Here is a 16,197-nt window from a genome sequence, read left to right as displayed (position 1 = left end):
TATGTATGTTTGGAGGCCTTAGTTGTGTTAGTATATAGTATGAATGCATGAGTAGGCTTTTTGGATGAGTTTGATGGTTATAAACTATTTTTATGCTTAATAGTGTAAAAATATTATATCCTTCTATTGCATAAATTTGTACAATTTTTTATTTATTTTGTGCATGGGTTAGAATAGTATTGCAAGATAATTAATATGTTAGTTCTTACCTCTAATTTTATAAAGATTTCAATCTCAAACTCAAAAAATGGAATTAATATAAACACTACAAAAGTTCAAGTAAAGGCAACAATAATGTAAATATATATATATATATATATTTTAAACAAAATAAACTTATATTAAACAGTTCATATTAGAATAATTTGTTCAAAAGAATGTAAGAATCACAAATTGTTTTTAAAGATAGTTAGTACACTTATTCCTACCTTTTGTTTCAGACTGTAAAGATTTACATTTGTTTCAGTCCCAAACTTACAAAAACATAATAATATAAACACTACAAAAATATAAGTATAGGCAATAAAAATGTAAATATATTACTGAGATATTCTTAAATCAAAATATATCTATATTAAAAACTTCAAAACCATTCACTTTAAAAAAATGTAAGAATCAGAAATTCTATGAAAATAAAATTAGTATGATAACTTTTACCTTTTGTTTCAATCTTACAATACCTAAACTTTTACATTTACTTCAATATCAAACTCACAAAAACAAGTTTATAAAACACTACTGCAAACGCCAAAGTAAAGGAATTCACAATGTAAATACTTTACTGAAATATTTTTAATACAAAAAAAAACTATATTAAAAAACTTAGAACACAATCATTCCATTTCAAAATAATGCAAAAAATCATCACAAATTTTATTGAAAAATAGTTTGTATGTTTGTTCTTGCCTTTTGTTTCAGTCTTACAAATATCTTGAACTCTTAAGTTTATTTTGGTCTCAAACTTATAAAAGTAAGATAATATAAACGCCACTACAAAATTCCAAGTAGAGACAACGACAACGTAAATATATTATTAGCATATATTTTAAACAAAATAAATGTATATGAATATTACTAGATAATCATAAAATATAAATCAATTTAAAAATTATTTATTAATAATAAAAACTAATTTAGATATCAAACAAATTTTAGTCTCTTAAAATAGTATCTAATTTAATCAATATAGCAATTGACTACTTTTTTTTCTTCTAAAATTAGTTTCTATTTAATAATTTTCTTATAATAAAAAAAATTGACAACCATCCAAATATAAATATAAAAGAATACAAGATTATTGACATATATTTAAAATAAAATAAACCTATATGAAATATTTCAAAAACACTCAAGTTCAAGTACAAAACAATGCAAGAATCACAAACTATATTAAACAGAATTAGTGTGTTTGTTCATTCCTATTGTATAATCTTACAAAGATCTTTAATTCTTACATTTGCTCCAGTTTAAACTCACAAATACATGTTAATATAAACAACAACAAAAATACAAATAATGTAAATACTTATGTAAGACAAAATAAACTTATATTAAAAAATTCAAAACCAATTGCAAAAATTATAAATTATATTAAAAGAGAGCAAAGTAATCTTACTCATTGTTTTAGTCTTACAAAAACTCAACTTTTATATTTACTAGAAGAAAAACTGGCGTGGGTTGTGTGTATCCACATTTTTCTTTTCTACTCACCTTTTATTATGATAGAAATTTAATATATATATCGAAATAATTTTAGATGAGTCAAAATTGAAAAGTGTTCTCGAACCGGGTCTTCGGAAAACTCCAACACTCAAGTCAGTTAGGGTGTCGACACACGGTGGTCAGAGTACTGTAAATAATGATGTACCTGGTTCTTGAAATTTGTGTTATTTATATTACTTTAATGGGTCTTCGTTGGTGAGTCAGATTAGGAGGTTGGTTTATGTTTAGGATTGTGTTAAACAACCCTTAATTGTGAGTTAACCGTGCTGACTTGGTCAACTCATGGCTCGTTGTCATGGATCGGTCGGTCGGTGACCTTGCCATTGTGGTCGATTGGTTGAGTGGTCGAGTTTCTGACTGACTCACTAATTGAATCGGTCGTCCCAGTACAAAAAGTAAAAATGATGAATTGATTAATCAACTTCTTTTTTCTTCTTCCATTGGTAGTTTTGAGATTGAATAATGTAATTATGTTCACGTTAGAGTTAGAATTCACTTGATGGTAGATACAAAAGAATAATGAAGTGATTGGAAGTGAAAGTTATTTTATTTTATTGGTGGTATTTGGTGTGTGAACCGAATGAGAGTGAAAGTATGATCTCCCTTTGTTGTTATCTTAAAATAAGGAATTAAGGAAAAAGTGGAAAAATTAATTTGCATATAAAAAACCATTAATATTAATTTTAAAAATTAAAAAATAATTTTATTTTTTAAGTAATTAATATGAAATGACAAAATATTTTATTGTACTAATGAAATGAGGTATATTAAATAAAGGTAGAATAAAAAAAAATTGTGTAAAAAAAAATATTAATATAGGTATATATTATAGTTTCAAACTCACATAAGGAGGAAATTATAAATACTAACACAAAAGTATAAGTAAAAGTAACAACAATAAAAGAAAAAAAAAATATATATATATATATATATATATTTTACTGTCATTATTTTTTAAAGTTAAATAAAAGAGATTTGTTCTCTTAATTACCTTTTCAATATGCATAAACTCTTATTATTTTACTTTTTAATTAACTATAATAAAAAACACTTATACAATAAAAATATTGCCTACAATAAAACTATAAAATTTGTTTTTTTTTTATAATTTAATGATATTTTTTATTTTAATAATTATTATAATAATACATTTTTTTAATCTTTTGTTGTTATAAGAAAAAAGTGAAATAATCATAATAATTCTAGGGTCCATTCTTCCAAAGTGTAAATCCTGCTGCACCTCTGTCTTCCGCTGCTCTTCTACCGCTCAATTCTCTAGTCACTTCGTGTAATGCTCCACCAATTTCACTCTTCGCGTGTACCAATTTTAGCAATCTGTTCTAATTTTCCGTTGATTTGTTAGTAGTTATTTTGCTAAATTAGTTTTCATTTTCTTCTTGAAAGCTCCTTTCTTTTCATTTTCTTTTCTATACACAATCCCTAAATGTTTTAGTATAATCTAAATTCTTTCATCATTGCTGATAGAACCCAATGAACCTTAATCCCTAAATTCTTACTTTTTAGTTCAGATTGTAATTTAGAAATTTACCTCTTCTTGAAATTCTTTAATCAAAGTTGAAACCTTAAACATAAGAAAAAAAATATTCATAAAGTTAAAAACCAAGGCTTCTTAGTTAAAAGCAAATAATTTACTCTCTAATCTTGTTGTCGTCAAACATTGATCCTTCAAATTTTTAATCGTTTAGCTGACTTCAAATGCGTATATTTTAAAATAACTTACCAAACTTTATATTAATAAGACTAACTTATAAGGTGCTAATTACTTTAATCACATTACTTATCACACCCTTAGATGATAAATATTATAATTTTAAAATATAAAATCTTTTTTATTACATTTTCTTTTGTAAAATGTTGAGAAAAAACCGTAAAAAATCTTCTGTTATTATCCGATAAAACAAACCACAATAGTATTTGCCTAGGGTTTATATTTATCTTTCTTTTCACTGTTCCTCTTACTTTTCCAAGCTTCGTGGCACAGTTTTGATAAGGTACACTCTCTAATCTCTTATTTATTCTTCTTCCTAGAAAAACTATTATTTCTCTCCAAAATTTACAAAATTGAATTGGATGGCCTGAACGAAAATCTCAATTTAATGCTGCTGTGGGAGGGATTCATGAAAATGCAATGCACGATTCTAACAGCATTATTTGAGGTACATGTTGTGTTGTGTTGCGTTGTCGAAGGTTCCGTAGTTTAATTTGAGTATTGATTTTCAGAGCAGCTCCAATGGCAACCTCTCAAATCACTGCATCCTTGAGGAATTTGCCTGCATTTGAAAGGCTTCAACCCTCAACACTTCGATTTCCTGCTGCTGGGCGCGTGAGAATTGGCACTCTCACGCCAAACTCGTTTCCTTCTCTCGTTGTCAAAGCTGCCACTGTTGTCGCCCCCAAGGTCTTTCTTGTCATTGCCATTGTTATTTTTGTTAATGCATTTCTCTTTGAGTGCTTCATTCTTAGGTTGACTTTGTGATTGATTGTTAACATGGATATAAGTTTTGACCCCTGGGATTGTTTTCGCTGTTTTGGTTTTTACATTGTGTTTTTATGTTCAATGCCACATGTTTCTGATTGTGTTTCACCATGCAGCACACCACTGTTAGGCCTCTGGGTGACAGAGTACTGGTAAAAATTAAGGATGCTGAGGATACGACTGAAGGTGGGATTTTACTGCCACTGACTGCTCAAAGCAAACCTCAAGGGGGTGAAGTGGTTGCTGTTGGAGAAGGAAAGTCTGTTGGGAAGAACAAAGTGAATATTAATGTAAAGGTGATGTTACTACTTTCTATGTTAGGATATCATTGACATTTCAATCTGTGCTCTTCTAAATTTGACTGCAGGAGATTGGGGGAAAGGGTTGTTTCCTTCTTAATTTTGAAATTTGAACTTATGTGATGCATTTCTTTGTACAGACTGGTGCACAAGTTGTTTATTCAAAGTATGCAGGGACTGAGGTGGACTTCAATGGTTCAAAACATCTTATATTGAAGGACGACGACATCATTGGTATCCTTGAAACTGATGAGGTCAAGGATCTCAAACCCTTGAGTGATAGAGTCTTGATAAAGGTGTGTTACTCTTTAGAGCTTTTGTTTATTCTGATGTTGAATGTTAGGCTGGAGAATGACATTGGATGATTTGTCAATCACATATTTAGGGTGCGTTTTACTAAACATATTAATGAAGTATTCACTCAATGAGTTTTTGTCACGTTAGGATTTATACCATGAAGTTTGTTTGAATAAGTTCCAAAGATTTTTATATTGATAAGTTACACTAAGTAGTTTTTTGGGAATAAGCTAAAAAGGGCTTAAGAGAATCATAAGCTCAAATAAGTTCCCTAAACTCTTGCAAATATCTACTTTATCTTTTAATACTCAAGGTGTATTGTTCTGCCCATTTAGTAACTTATTTTTGCCATATTTGGCTTTAAGGCTGTGTAACATTTACTGGCAATATGATTTGTGCTTATTTTACGTGCCTATAAAAATGAATTAATGAGGTTACTGCAGGTTGCTGATGCTGAGGAAAAAACTGCTGGAGGTTTGTTTCTCACAGAGGCAACCAAGGAGAAACCATCTATTGGAACGGTGAGCTTTCATATTGTTCTTGACCCTCATGTGTTGAAAAATTAGTTTAGTTGCAGCAAAAATTACTTTTGAAAAAAATGCTTCAGTGGTCTGAGGAATATATTGAGAACAATTTAATTGATTCTTGTCAGTGTTGTATTTCCTTGTCCTAAATGGCTTGCCTTTGGCATGGAGTAAGTCAATACTCTGCCTGAGTATTTCTTTAGTCTTGCTAGTTTATTTTCTGATTTTAGTTATGATCTTTTTAGAATTTTTAGTTATGCACTCCCAATATAAATTTTTTATAGTCAACCAATAAAAAACCAACAGTAGTATGACCAGTAAGTCAGGTATTATAAAAGTCAACAAATTTACCATATATAGTGATAATTTGTAAACAATCTTATATTGTCCGTATATATTTACTCTTTTTTTTTGTACTCTGGCTTTGATGTTACAACAGGTGATAGCAGTTGGTCCGGGACCTCTGGACGAGGAAGGTAATAGAAAACCATTGTCCATCATTTCTGGGAATACTGTGCTGTACTCCAAATATGCGGGGACTGACTTCAAGGGCAAAGATAAGTCTAACTACATTGTCTTGAGGGCTTCAGAAGTCATCGCTATCCTGTCCTAGTAACAAATTTGGCAACCTCAATTTTTTGTGTTAATGTGAGGGAAATTTATATTTATGTTATGACTACGCATGAAATGTAGTTGATTGCAACTTTGCTCCTTTAGACGATTTGTTTTAAAATTGCAAGGCTTGATATCCTGAGGCTTTTCACATTCGGCACTTCCATGACCCATAAACTAAAAAAAATGCCAAGAGGCAATTGTTATAAATGGGGGAGGCAGGCAAAGAACTAAGATTACACAGGGATGGTGATTGTTGACCGACCAGAGATACCGAAGGTTACCCTAAAATAGAAACAGCATTATACCCCAGATTCTAAACTGAAATTTACTTGTTATACTGTAGAAATCCATAAACCTAATATTTCAAAATATATATTAAATTTATTTTAATATTTTTTATAATAAATGAATTGAATAAATTTTGTTATAGACTGATCAAATGATGATAGATATGAGTTCTTCTATGTTTTGAACACAAATATATGGGTCATATGAACGCAAGTGTGTGAAGGCATTAGGTGTTTCTTCTTGCATCCCATTCAAGTTCTTCTTACACTCTATCTCTATCAAATAATGAAATGATCAAATGTCTCATCTAATTTGAGCAGCATTAAGGTGTTACTTCTTGCATTTCATACAAGTTCTTCCTGCACTATCAAATAGGTGAAATGATAAAATATCCTATTTAATTTGCGTTCATTACAAAAATATTTTTCCAGGACAAGTTCTGAAAAATAATTCTTGAAAGCATATTTTTAATAAATTGAGTTTTTAATTAGTTTTGCTTCTCCATGTGTTACATGAAAGAATGAGAACACGGATGAACAAAAGAGAGCACATATTTCAGGGGATATTTCAAGAAAATGAAATCCTTCCTCGCCTCAAGAGTATGTATTTTACTGTCATTGATAAGTTTGATAACTACTTTAATTTGACATATAAAAAAAATCATGTTTAAAAGAATATCTAGGTGCAAATATTCTTAAATGCCTAGAAACTATTTGTCAAAGCTGTCTCTCTTGTGAAATGCCTAGAAGGCTAACTGTAATTGAAGCATTCTAATTCCGAAATCGAGGAGTTAAAAATGAGACTGAATTTTTCTTCATCCATTATGACCACAGTTGAATCAGCCAGCGTAAGTGCTAGAATCGGCATGCATTCACAATTGTCTGAACTGTCACTTAGACATCAAACTTCTGTATAAAACTTTAACCATAACAAGATTTACAAGAGATAAGTAAAAATTAATGTTACACTAATTATACACTAGCTGGCTATTCTGCTGTACCTCTCAAAATTTGAAAAGAAAAAAGTATTCTAGTCCAACATCCTCAAGAAAAGTCGACTCCAAAGGTATAGGATCCATGGCATCAATAATAAGGGAATCTGCTGGTGCTACACGTAAGGATCTACATTTGTAATGAATGACCACTTTCCATTTGAAAAGCACCAAACCAACCAAAGTTCATGTTTTATTGGTTCTCCGCCACTCAAATTGCACAAGTTGACCTCTCAGTGTCAGCATTTAACATCCTTACCTGTTAAAAGAGGCAGCTGAGTTATCTTCATATTGTCCTCTCCATGCATTGCCACTGTCTGTACCACTGCAAGCTTGATTAGGGATTGGAACAGTACCACCCAAATCCCCATCCAAGCTCATTTGTTGCACTTCTGAATGTGACAATATCTTTATGCTCTGCACACAGCTTACGAATTCACTGCAAGGAATTAAAGGTTGGTGGTCAAGAAATATAAACCAGAATTGTAGCAGTAGGCTTACAAATTATTGAGTAGTTAGCTACTTACTCCCAAGGGTCATCACCAACAAGAAGGATATCATTTTCATGATCCACATATACTAATTTCCAGTCAGTCCTTTGAGGATCTAGCTGCCCTTCAATCCCAAACATTTTAGCCAAATCATGCCGAAGTTCATCATATCCCCTGTAACGGGTAACATCAATACATCTTCCAACAGAGCCACGCTTTTGAACCTACAAAATTTGTACATTTGAATATCAATACTTCGTCTAGTTTAACAATACTTTTAACTAGGCACAAAAGCACAATGGAAGCTATAAATAAACTACATTGCTATTGTTACAAAACGACAGACCTTAGTATATGTCCGCATTCGTGGAGGTGGAGGTTGGTTGGCCCGCAAGCCATTATTATTCAGAACTCCAGCTTCATTGATGACAACGTCACTTGAGCAACCAGGCTTGAAAGGCATGTTTGGCACTCCAAAGGACTGTGAGCTGATGTCAGCAGTTGACAGCTCAGTTTCAATGTCTCTAGGAGCACCACCATAGTTAGACAACAAATTTTGAAGATCTTTTGAAGAGTCATATCCCCTTAAAAGCATAGTATCAGGGGTTAGATCATCCAGATTAGTGTCAAATGGTAAACTGTTTCTTGGGTGTGATTGGGCATCCCCTTCCATGCAGAAGTTCGAAAGTGGCAAGTTCTGTTGGACATTTCCAGGATCAAGGCAGTAAGATGTTCCAGAAGAAGAAGCTTCCAGCTGATCAGTGATTATCCCTTTATACTTCAACTGGTCAGGTCCTTTTAAATTGAGCAAGTCATGTTTGTTCTGCATGTCGGGCTTACTGTGAAGCTCCTGTATCAGATTACTAGTGGGCTCAACTATCAAACTTCCCCCTAATGTAGCTGGTAGTTGCTGATTTCTTTTCAGGAGGTTTGGAGGAGACACCTGGCAGTTATTAGTAGATGGAGAAGTTGAGCATGATGGGGCATCTCCATCTGTTAGTGTAGAGGGAGCTCTGGTGATGGTAAGTGATTTCTGTGTATTCTGGGATTGGTTCATAGGAATCTGTTGTGATTGCATAAGAGATGAAGAAGAGAAGTTGTTGCTGTTAAGAAGCTTCTCTGTTGACAATGCATTATTGGCAACCTGATGAGGTTGATGATGTGATACAGGTGGTTGAGTCTGTGGTAATTGCTGGTTTTGTTGGTGAGTATTTTGTTGTGGTAGAAGCTGAGACTGCAATAGTGGGGTGGACGTAGAAAGATGTTGCTGTTGTTGTTGGTGCTGCAATTTCTGTAGCAACTGTAGGTGGAGTTGTTGCTCTGAGGAATTTGGCTGTAACATTTGGGAGGCAGGCAGTTGTTGTTGTGATGGTATCTGTGGCAGGTTATGTTGCAGCAACTGCAGTGGAGATTGTTGCAATTGTGTCTGTTGTTGTTGTTGTTGCCTCAGTAAGAGGTTAGCTTGCTGGTCTATCTGTTGCTGAAACTGTGAGTCATGTGATAAGGATGTCAATGGGAATGTATTCTTACTAGCTGATTGGATACCTTGCTGGGGTTGGATTCCTCCTGAGAGTAATTGTTGTTGCTGAAGCTGACCATATGCCATCGGTGGTTGTACAAACTGACTTGTAATCTGGTTAGAAGCAACTACCCCATTATGCATAAGTGTAGCATGTTGACTTGGCTGTTGCTGTTTCTGGGGCTGCTGTCCTAGCTGTTGAGGCAGTTGCTGCAGCAATGACAGGTTTTGTGGCTCAGGCAGCTGCTGTTGCCTCTGTTGCTGGAGATGGTTCATTGGTATCTGCAACAATGACTGTAATTGCTGCTGCTGTTGTTGCTGAAGCTGTTGTTGTTGCTGAAGCTGTTGTTGTTGCTGAAGCTGCTGTTGTTGTTGCTGCTGCTGCAGCTGTTGTTGCTGCTGCTGCAGCTGTTGTTGCTGCAACTGTTGCTGCTGCTGTTGCTGCAACTGTTGCTGCTGTTGTTGCTGCTGAGGCCATGACACTGGGGACTGTTGCAACTGGTTGATTTGATTTGGTAGATTGGGTTTGTTTAATTGAAGACTTGGGGAAGAGAGAACAGGAGCTTGAAAGCTCAATAACTTGGATGGATCTTCGGTGGCAAGGTTACCATGAAGGGTATTAGATGGAAGCATGGATGGGAAACATCCTGATTGAGCCGCTGAGAGATGATTATTCGGTTGCATGTTCATCCACTGCACTAAACTAAAACCAGGAAAGATTGAACTTGAGGCATCCTTCATGCCAAAGTCATCTCCAAGCCAGGGCATACCTCTCTTTAAAGTATTTTCCATATCTGACTCGTCATCTGTAAAATCAATTGGAATGATCATCTTTCACCACTCACTTGCCATGCACAAAGATGGGAATAAGAATAAAATGCAGGTTTTATGAGTGATACTATTAAAAAAGGATATTACAAACGAGACCGTACATTCACACAGAAGTAACTTGATTTCTTTTTAATGATGTAAGCCTGACACTATGAACAGTAAAACTATCAAGATACTTAGCAACAATTAACTAACACAGTTATTGCCAGGTTTCTTACAGAAAATTAGTACTAAAATGAATACTTATGTTCATGTGAAGATAGATATGTGAATTCTTTACAAGATGAAAGTAATTAAACTACAAGCCTGACACTGTGAAGGTAATGAGTTAATCAGAGAAATAAATGGAAGGCAAGGAAATCTTTAAAAGAAAGCTGAACCAGTTGGGGGTGAAGTATTGCTACCTGGCATTCCTGGTTGCCTGGGGAACTTGGGCCTAAAAAATGGAGGAGGACAAATATAAAAAGGAGTAACTACAGGTTGAACTTCCCAAATTGAAACTCTACTGGGGCGCTCGCCAGCTGTTGATTCATCCCATCCAACCTATAAATAATTCAAAGCATGACTATCTCAATAAGCCAATAAAGAGGTTTGGTATTACTACAGCAAGGAACATGCTGTATAGACCATAATGGATGATGTTATGAGGCACTTAACCAATACCACAAAATAAATAGTAACATTATACAAACTTGAGTTGAATAGGCACGCATAGAAGGATAAAAGATTTTCGACTTTTAACCACTTAAAAATTATCTTTGTAATGAATTTTAATGGTCAACAAACTTACCATACATGATGATTTTTCATTACAAAATACATTGTTCATTCATAAACTTTTCTACAATGATATCTAGTTACCAAATAATGAGTGTATTTCTTCATCATTTTAATAATACCTGAATATTGCGCCATTGTGAGTTTTTCCATCGGGCAGGATCCAAGTCACTGATCCCAGTGATTGTTCCCATATATCTGCGTACTCCAGACTCCTCGGTTTCAAACATCATTCTAAATCTCATTCCAAGAGAAACTTGAGTGTACATGGCTTTGTTATACTTGGCCAGTGGAACAACAAATTCAGAGGGGCTAGCCCTGTCAAATTCAGAGGAGCATTATTCAATGGATGCATTCCATGCCATGTTATGACATGATAATACACATGCCAAATGGTACCTTGGATTGTAAAATATAGTAAATGGACTGTTGTTTGCAGCAGCATGAGCAGCAGCAGCAAGAATGCCAATATGCATGCTGTCACTGGATATTACCGATGAAGAGAGTGCTGATTGCTGTCTGTTAGCACGCCTTATACCTAAAAGAAGATGCTTCATTTCATCTCTAAAAATAACCAAAAAAAAATTTCTCAGCCACAGAGGGGTCAAAATATTCCAGAAATTTCCACTTGCAAAACAAAATATATTTAACCTGATAAAAAGAACAGAATCTCCTGCAAACAGTCTTTTTGTGCTGACAAATACACTCCAACCAGTAGTCAATAGATGCCTCTTTGGTTGTCCTGTAGCCGATGTGCAACCAAGTTTAGCAATTAGCATTCAAACTCTGTAGAAGTCAATTACACACGTTCTATGTTCACACTTCGGTAAAAACCACATTCTAAGAGGGTTTTCTTAAAGAACATATTTTTTAGTTAAACCAAAATGATTTGCACCATTAAAGCGATAACATAAGCCATAGCGGTTTAGTTTACAAAGCACTAGATTTCAATGGTGATATATATTTAAGAAAGATGGCAATGAATAAAAAGTATGTTAAAGCCAAAATACCTCGATAAATATGTCTGAATGGCCATGTATTATCGTGCAAATCCTTAGCTACAAGCTCCTGAGCTGGAGGTTGCATTGAATAATCCTATCAAACAAACACACTTCTTGTCAGCATGCAAACTTCTTGTGATTCTAGCTCCAGCTCTAAAGTTTAAACAGAAAATGAAAATGTCATGCACGTACCAAGGTTGGAAATATTTTCTCAGCTGCTCTACGTGGCACAGAAAATCCACCATGAGTGCTAGTGTCACTAGCTGTAAGTGTTTTGCAAAAGAACTCAGTAGGTTGACGGCATTGTTTGAGACCCATGTCTGATGCCAGTATTGCTTCTTTCTCATACTGTAAGAGCCAGCCAATTCAAACAATAATTGTTGTAATTTACACATCTTTTGCTAGAGAGAACCATAGCCACAGATTGGGAAATAAATCAATCCCACATGCAATAAACAAATTCTCAGATTGAACAGTTAACATACTTTGTTTACAGGTTGAAGAGTCATCTGTGCATAGACCTCGTCAGTTTCAGGATCAGCCTGGTAAAAAATACACAACAATATTATATCATGTACGAAATCAGACAAATTAACATTGTGTCGAATCAGCAAGTCAAATGTGGGAAGTGCACGTACATGCAAGGCAACATTGTGAAGCATGCAAATCAACTTAGAGGGAAGGTTAGGGTAACTGGGAATGAAGTCAGTCTCCTTTTGCATGGAAGCTGCAACCTGCAAGTTTTATAGTATCACAGAACGTACATCAGCATTCAAAATACAGAAATACCAAGCTCGTAGAATAAAATCGTGGTATATGAACTATACTTGTTCACTGTGTCCTTGGGGGAAGTAAACCACAAGACTTCCAACAGGAGGCAAAGACACCAAAGGTCCAGCACAAGCATGCCATAACTCTGGATTTATCGTCTTCCTTTCCCCTGCTAACAAAACATACCGTTACCCCTTTTAACAGACATTATAACTCTTTGTTTTCTTAAATGCTTTTTTTTGGTTTGAAACAAAGAAAGAGGCTGAAATTGCTGAATCCATTTTATGTACAATTCCACAACAAACAGAGAGTTATAAATACAAAGAAACTCCTTTCCATGTGAAAGTGAGCTTATTCCAACTGACAATGATTCAGACGCAAATAAAAAACAATGCAAACTTTATAGTAGTGTAATCAAGTCCAGAAGGAGAGAAGTTTCTGTCACTTTACATCTCTAACATGTCACTTCATGTAACAGCCCTTTAAGCTTGAGCCGTGAAAAACCACACATCAAGAACCAAATATCTTAGACGCCTAAGTTGTTGGATGAAAAAAACATGAATTATTTTATATTACATCCCTTACAATTTCTTCAAACGTGTTATTGAAGAAGAGATGCAGAATTTGAAAAGGATATATTATTATAGAATAAATAGAAAATTCTTTAATGATCAATATTTCTTAAACATGTATTTACAATTGCCAAAAAACATTTTTTGTGCAAAAAGCAATGGAACAGATCTTGCATATTCCTCTCGTGAGAATATACAGAGAAGGTGATTAAACTAAGGTGAAAACCCTTTTCTTTTCTTAAAAATTTTATTACATAGGAAACGTATTCTCTCTGAAGACTATCACGCAAACATATTCATCGTTTCCCTACTTGTAATGAAACTTCATAAGCAACTAGTGACCCTTTTGCTCAATTTTTGTCATATTATTACAACACCAGATTACAAGCCAAACTAAGTAAACAACTCTATAAAGTTTAAGTAAAAGAGCATCCAACTACACAGGAAGATGAAAACAGTTCTCTTCATTTTTCAGGAGCAAAAAATGGCAAGTTATTTATTGCATATCTAATAAAACCATTTCACAGTCACCCAATTTTTGAAAACGAACGTCTCAAAAGCCCATGCATATTTCATCTAAAGTGCTATCTGTTTAGTTTAACAACACAAAAGTAGTATTTTCCATGAAAAGAATCATCCTAGGGATCATTGAAGAGTATTATGCTTGATGAATCATGAAATAAGAAAACACAAGCAGAAAAAGTGAGAGAAAGAGGAATGGTGAGGCTGTAAGGTTTGAGAAACCCACCTTCTCCAGAATTAGGCAAGAAACCATTGGATGGAGCCTTCATTACGGCCTATAAAAAAATGACCCAAACAAATTCACCACATGGTCTATTCTAGCACCAAGATTTGCCCTTGTTCCACAGCTTTTTCATAACAAGGCAATCCCAACTTCAATTCATCCAGCACTATCTGCTCCAAAGCGAACACAAGGTAAAACAAAACTGACCCTTTTCCCTCAAATGCAACTAATTGCTAATTCCAAATTTCCACAAAGCTCAAGCACTCCAAATTCAATATAGTAACATCCGAAGGATCCCAGCCACACATGTCAGCGCCAAATCCCAAATAAACAGGACTAATTCCAGCAATGGAATCCTTCTGGTTGCACAAATAAAAACTCTAAAACCAGCACTCAGCTGAAACCATAAGCATCAGCAAAGAATGGAAAACAAGTGAAGCTGATGATTTCCAAGAAGCCAAAACCCGTGCAGCCGAAAGAAGTGAATTCAATAACCCCACCAAACAACAAAACACCAAAAATGACCACTTTGAAAGGAAACAAAAGAAGCCGCAAAGAAAAAACAGTGATGAAGCCCCAGTTATATCCAACAAGTATGACTTAAAGAATCACCTTGCAGGCAGCATATTCAGGAGGGTGGACAAAAGAACATAGAGAAGAAGTGACCAAAATGGAAAAGCATGAAATGGGTATGCACTGTTGTTTCTGGGGATTGAGGTGGCACAACAGGTGATGCAGCAGAGATCAAAGTAGAAAGAGAGAGGGAGAAAACAGAGGGCAAACAAAAGCAAGACAGCTTTATTTCTGTGTATGTGAACTGAACAAGCCGACATCAAATATAGACCAAAACAGTAAATCACAGACAGACATGGTTAAACAACTAAGCTAAAGATAAGTAAGACTTTGCAATAAACGCAAAGAGACACAGACACACGTATTAACGTTCCTAAATTCAATTCTGAAACTACATACACACTACTGTTCTTTTTTATGCCAAAAAGTGGTATAACAGTAACATGTTGGAACTATACACTTACACTCATTTGTGAAATGCTTTATATAGATAGAATAAAACTGTAAACCATTTTAACCGATCCGAGATCTACATTTATCAAGAAAACCTTAAAAAAAATTAAGAAATCTGAATTCAACCACTTATATCTACTCAAGTTACTCAATTTATCAAAGTTTCACTTTAAAAAACATTAGGCATAACAAAGCTTTATTCCTTATTACTATTTAGTCATTTTTTTTCTTGCAAATTTAACCGTCATATATTTTGGAAGCACAACAGTAAAATAAACTAAAAAAAATTTGGATGATAAAGTTGTAGAAGGAAGATAATTGAATGTAATTAAATTAAAATATTATTAGAATGAAATCACTATATATTTGTAGCGTTAAAATTTTCATATTATTAATTATTAAAAATTATTAGTATATAATTATTATAAAAATAATAAATTTATCATAAAACGTTTTATACAGTTAGTTTTTTGTTTTTATTCTTTTTTTTTCAAATTACTCTCGTTATTAGAAAACTTGGGCCCAACATTCAGTGAAGTGTTCAGATTCCACCTAAATGTTGCGGTTGTGTGGTGCCTTCTCTTTTCTGCTATCATGGTTGAACTAAATTTTGAGGGTAAATGTGAGTAAAAAATATTAGTATTTTTTTATGGTAAAGCGAATGATCTCAGAAAAAAGTTGGGGTGCAGAGGAATTAAACTTTTCAACAATAAGAATTATTTGAAATCTGACTTACATAATTAAAAAATAAAAATATTTTATGATATATAGTGAAAATATACTTTATATATTTTTATTTTATAAATTGATTTTATATGATATTAGAATTATTTGAAATATATTATAATAAAAGTTTATTGAATTTATCTGACGCTGGTACCTTATTTTAATAAGACAATTTACATTTTCTGTGCACGTACATGAACTTTACACTGTTGAGGTTTTAATTTCTTTAATTGTGGAATATTTTAATATTATTGCATCCACTCTTTTTGAGATTCTTGGTGGATGCTTGGTCCTGTAAGACTATAAAAGTCATTTATGAATTGTGAAATACCGTGATTTTATATGCCCAAAGACTTCAAAACTTTCATTTATCCTACTCATGTTACTACTGTTAACTCTATTTCCAAACTTTTGACTAATAAAATTAATTGGGGTTGTCTTTCACTAAAGACTTAAGTGCAAAATTTAAAATAATGTTGCTATTTTTATTATTATTATTATTGTA

The 16,197-nt window shown here is 33.5% G+C and overlaps 2 protein-coding genes across 5 annotated transcripts; one reads left to right on the top strand and one right to left on the bottom strand.

Annotated features, from left to right (window-relative positions):
• Nucleotides 1–3,599: 3,599 nt before the first annotated feature.
• On the top strand, nucleotides 3,600–6,055 carry LOC137807151 (20 kDa chaperonin, chloroplastic-like). 4 transcript variants are annotated; one of them, XM_068607628.1, is made up of 6 exons: nucleotides 3,600–3,734; nucleotides 3,964–4,141; nucleotides 4,336–4,515; nucleotides 4,659–4,814; nucleotides 5,259–5,336; nucleotides 5,779–6,055. In XM_068607628.1, the coding sequence occupies exons 2-6, from the start codon at nucleotides 3,974–3,976 to the stop codon at nucleotides 5,950–5,952; spliced, it is 756 nt and encodes a 251-aa protein (XP_068463729.1). In that variant the 5' UTR covers nucleotides 3,600–3,734; nucleotides 3,964–3,973; the 3' UTR covers nucleotides 5,953–6,055. The 4 variants fall into 4 exon arrangements, with proteins under 4 accessions (XP_068463729.1, XP_068463731.1, XP_068463730.1 ...); XM_068607630.1 differs by having other exon boundaries at nucleotides 3,608–3,734; nucleotides 3,969–4,141; XM_068607629.1 differs by having other exon boundaries at nucleotides 3,732–3,899.
• A 961-nt stretch (nucleotides 6,056–7,016) lies between these two features.
• On the bottom strand, nucleotides 7,017–14,971 carry LOC137807150 (auxin response factor 19-like). Its single transcript, XM_068607627.1, has 13 exons — nucleotides 13,944–14,971; nucleotides 12,680–12,792; nucleotides 12,491–12,586; nucleotides 12,338–12,394; nucleotides 12,045–12,200; nucleotides 11,862–11,946; nucleotides 11,503–11,593; nucleotides 11,251–11,415; nucleotides 10,974–11,169; nucleotides 10,479–10,617; nucleotides 8,071–10,049; nucleotides 7,761–7,948; nucleotides 7,017–7,672 (listed from the first exon to the last, which is right to left on the bottom strand). The coding sequence occupies exons 1-13, from the start codon at nucleotides 13,984–13,986 to the stop codon at nucleotides 7,489–7,491; spliced, it is 3,492 nt and encodes a 1,163-aa protein (XP_068463728.1). The 5' UTR covers nucleotides 13,987–14,971; the 3' UTR covers nucleotides 7,017–7,488.
• Between the last annotated feature and the right edge of the window lie 1,226 nt (nucleotides 14,972–16,197).

Source organism: Phaseolus vulgaris, chromosome 3 (assembly GCF_000499845.2).
Source record: "Phaseolus vulgaris cultivar G19833 chromosome 3, P. vulgaris v2.0, whole genome shotgun sequence".
In the NCBI taxonomy this organism is placed as follows: domain Eukaryota; kingdom Viridiplantae; phylum Streptophyta; class Magnoliopsida; order Fabales; family Fabaceae; genus Phaseolus; species Phaseolus vulgaris.
Note: the sequence above shows the minus strand (reverse complement) of the source record. Positions and strands in the feature narration are given on the sequence as shown.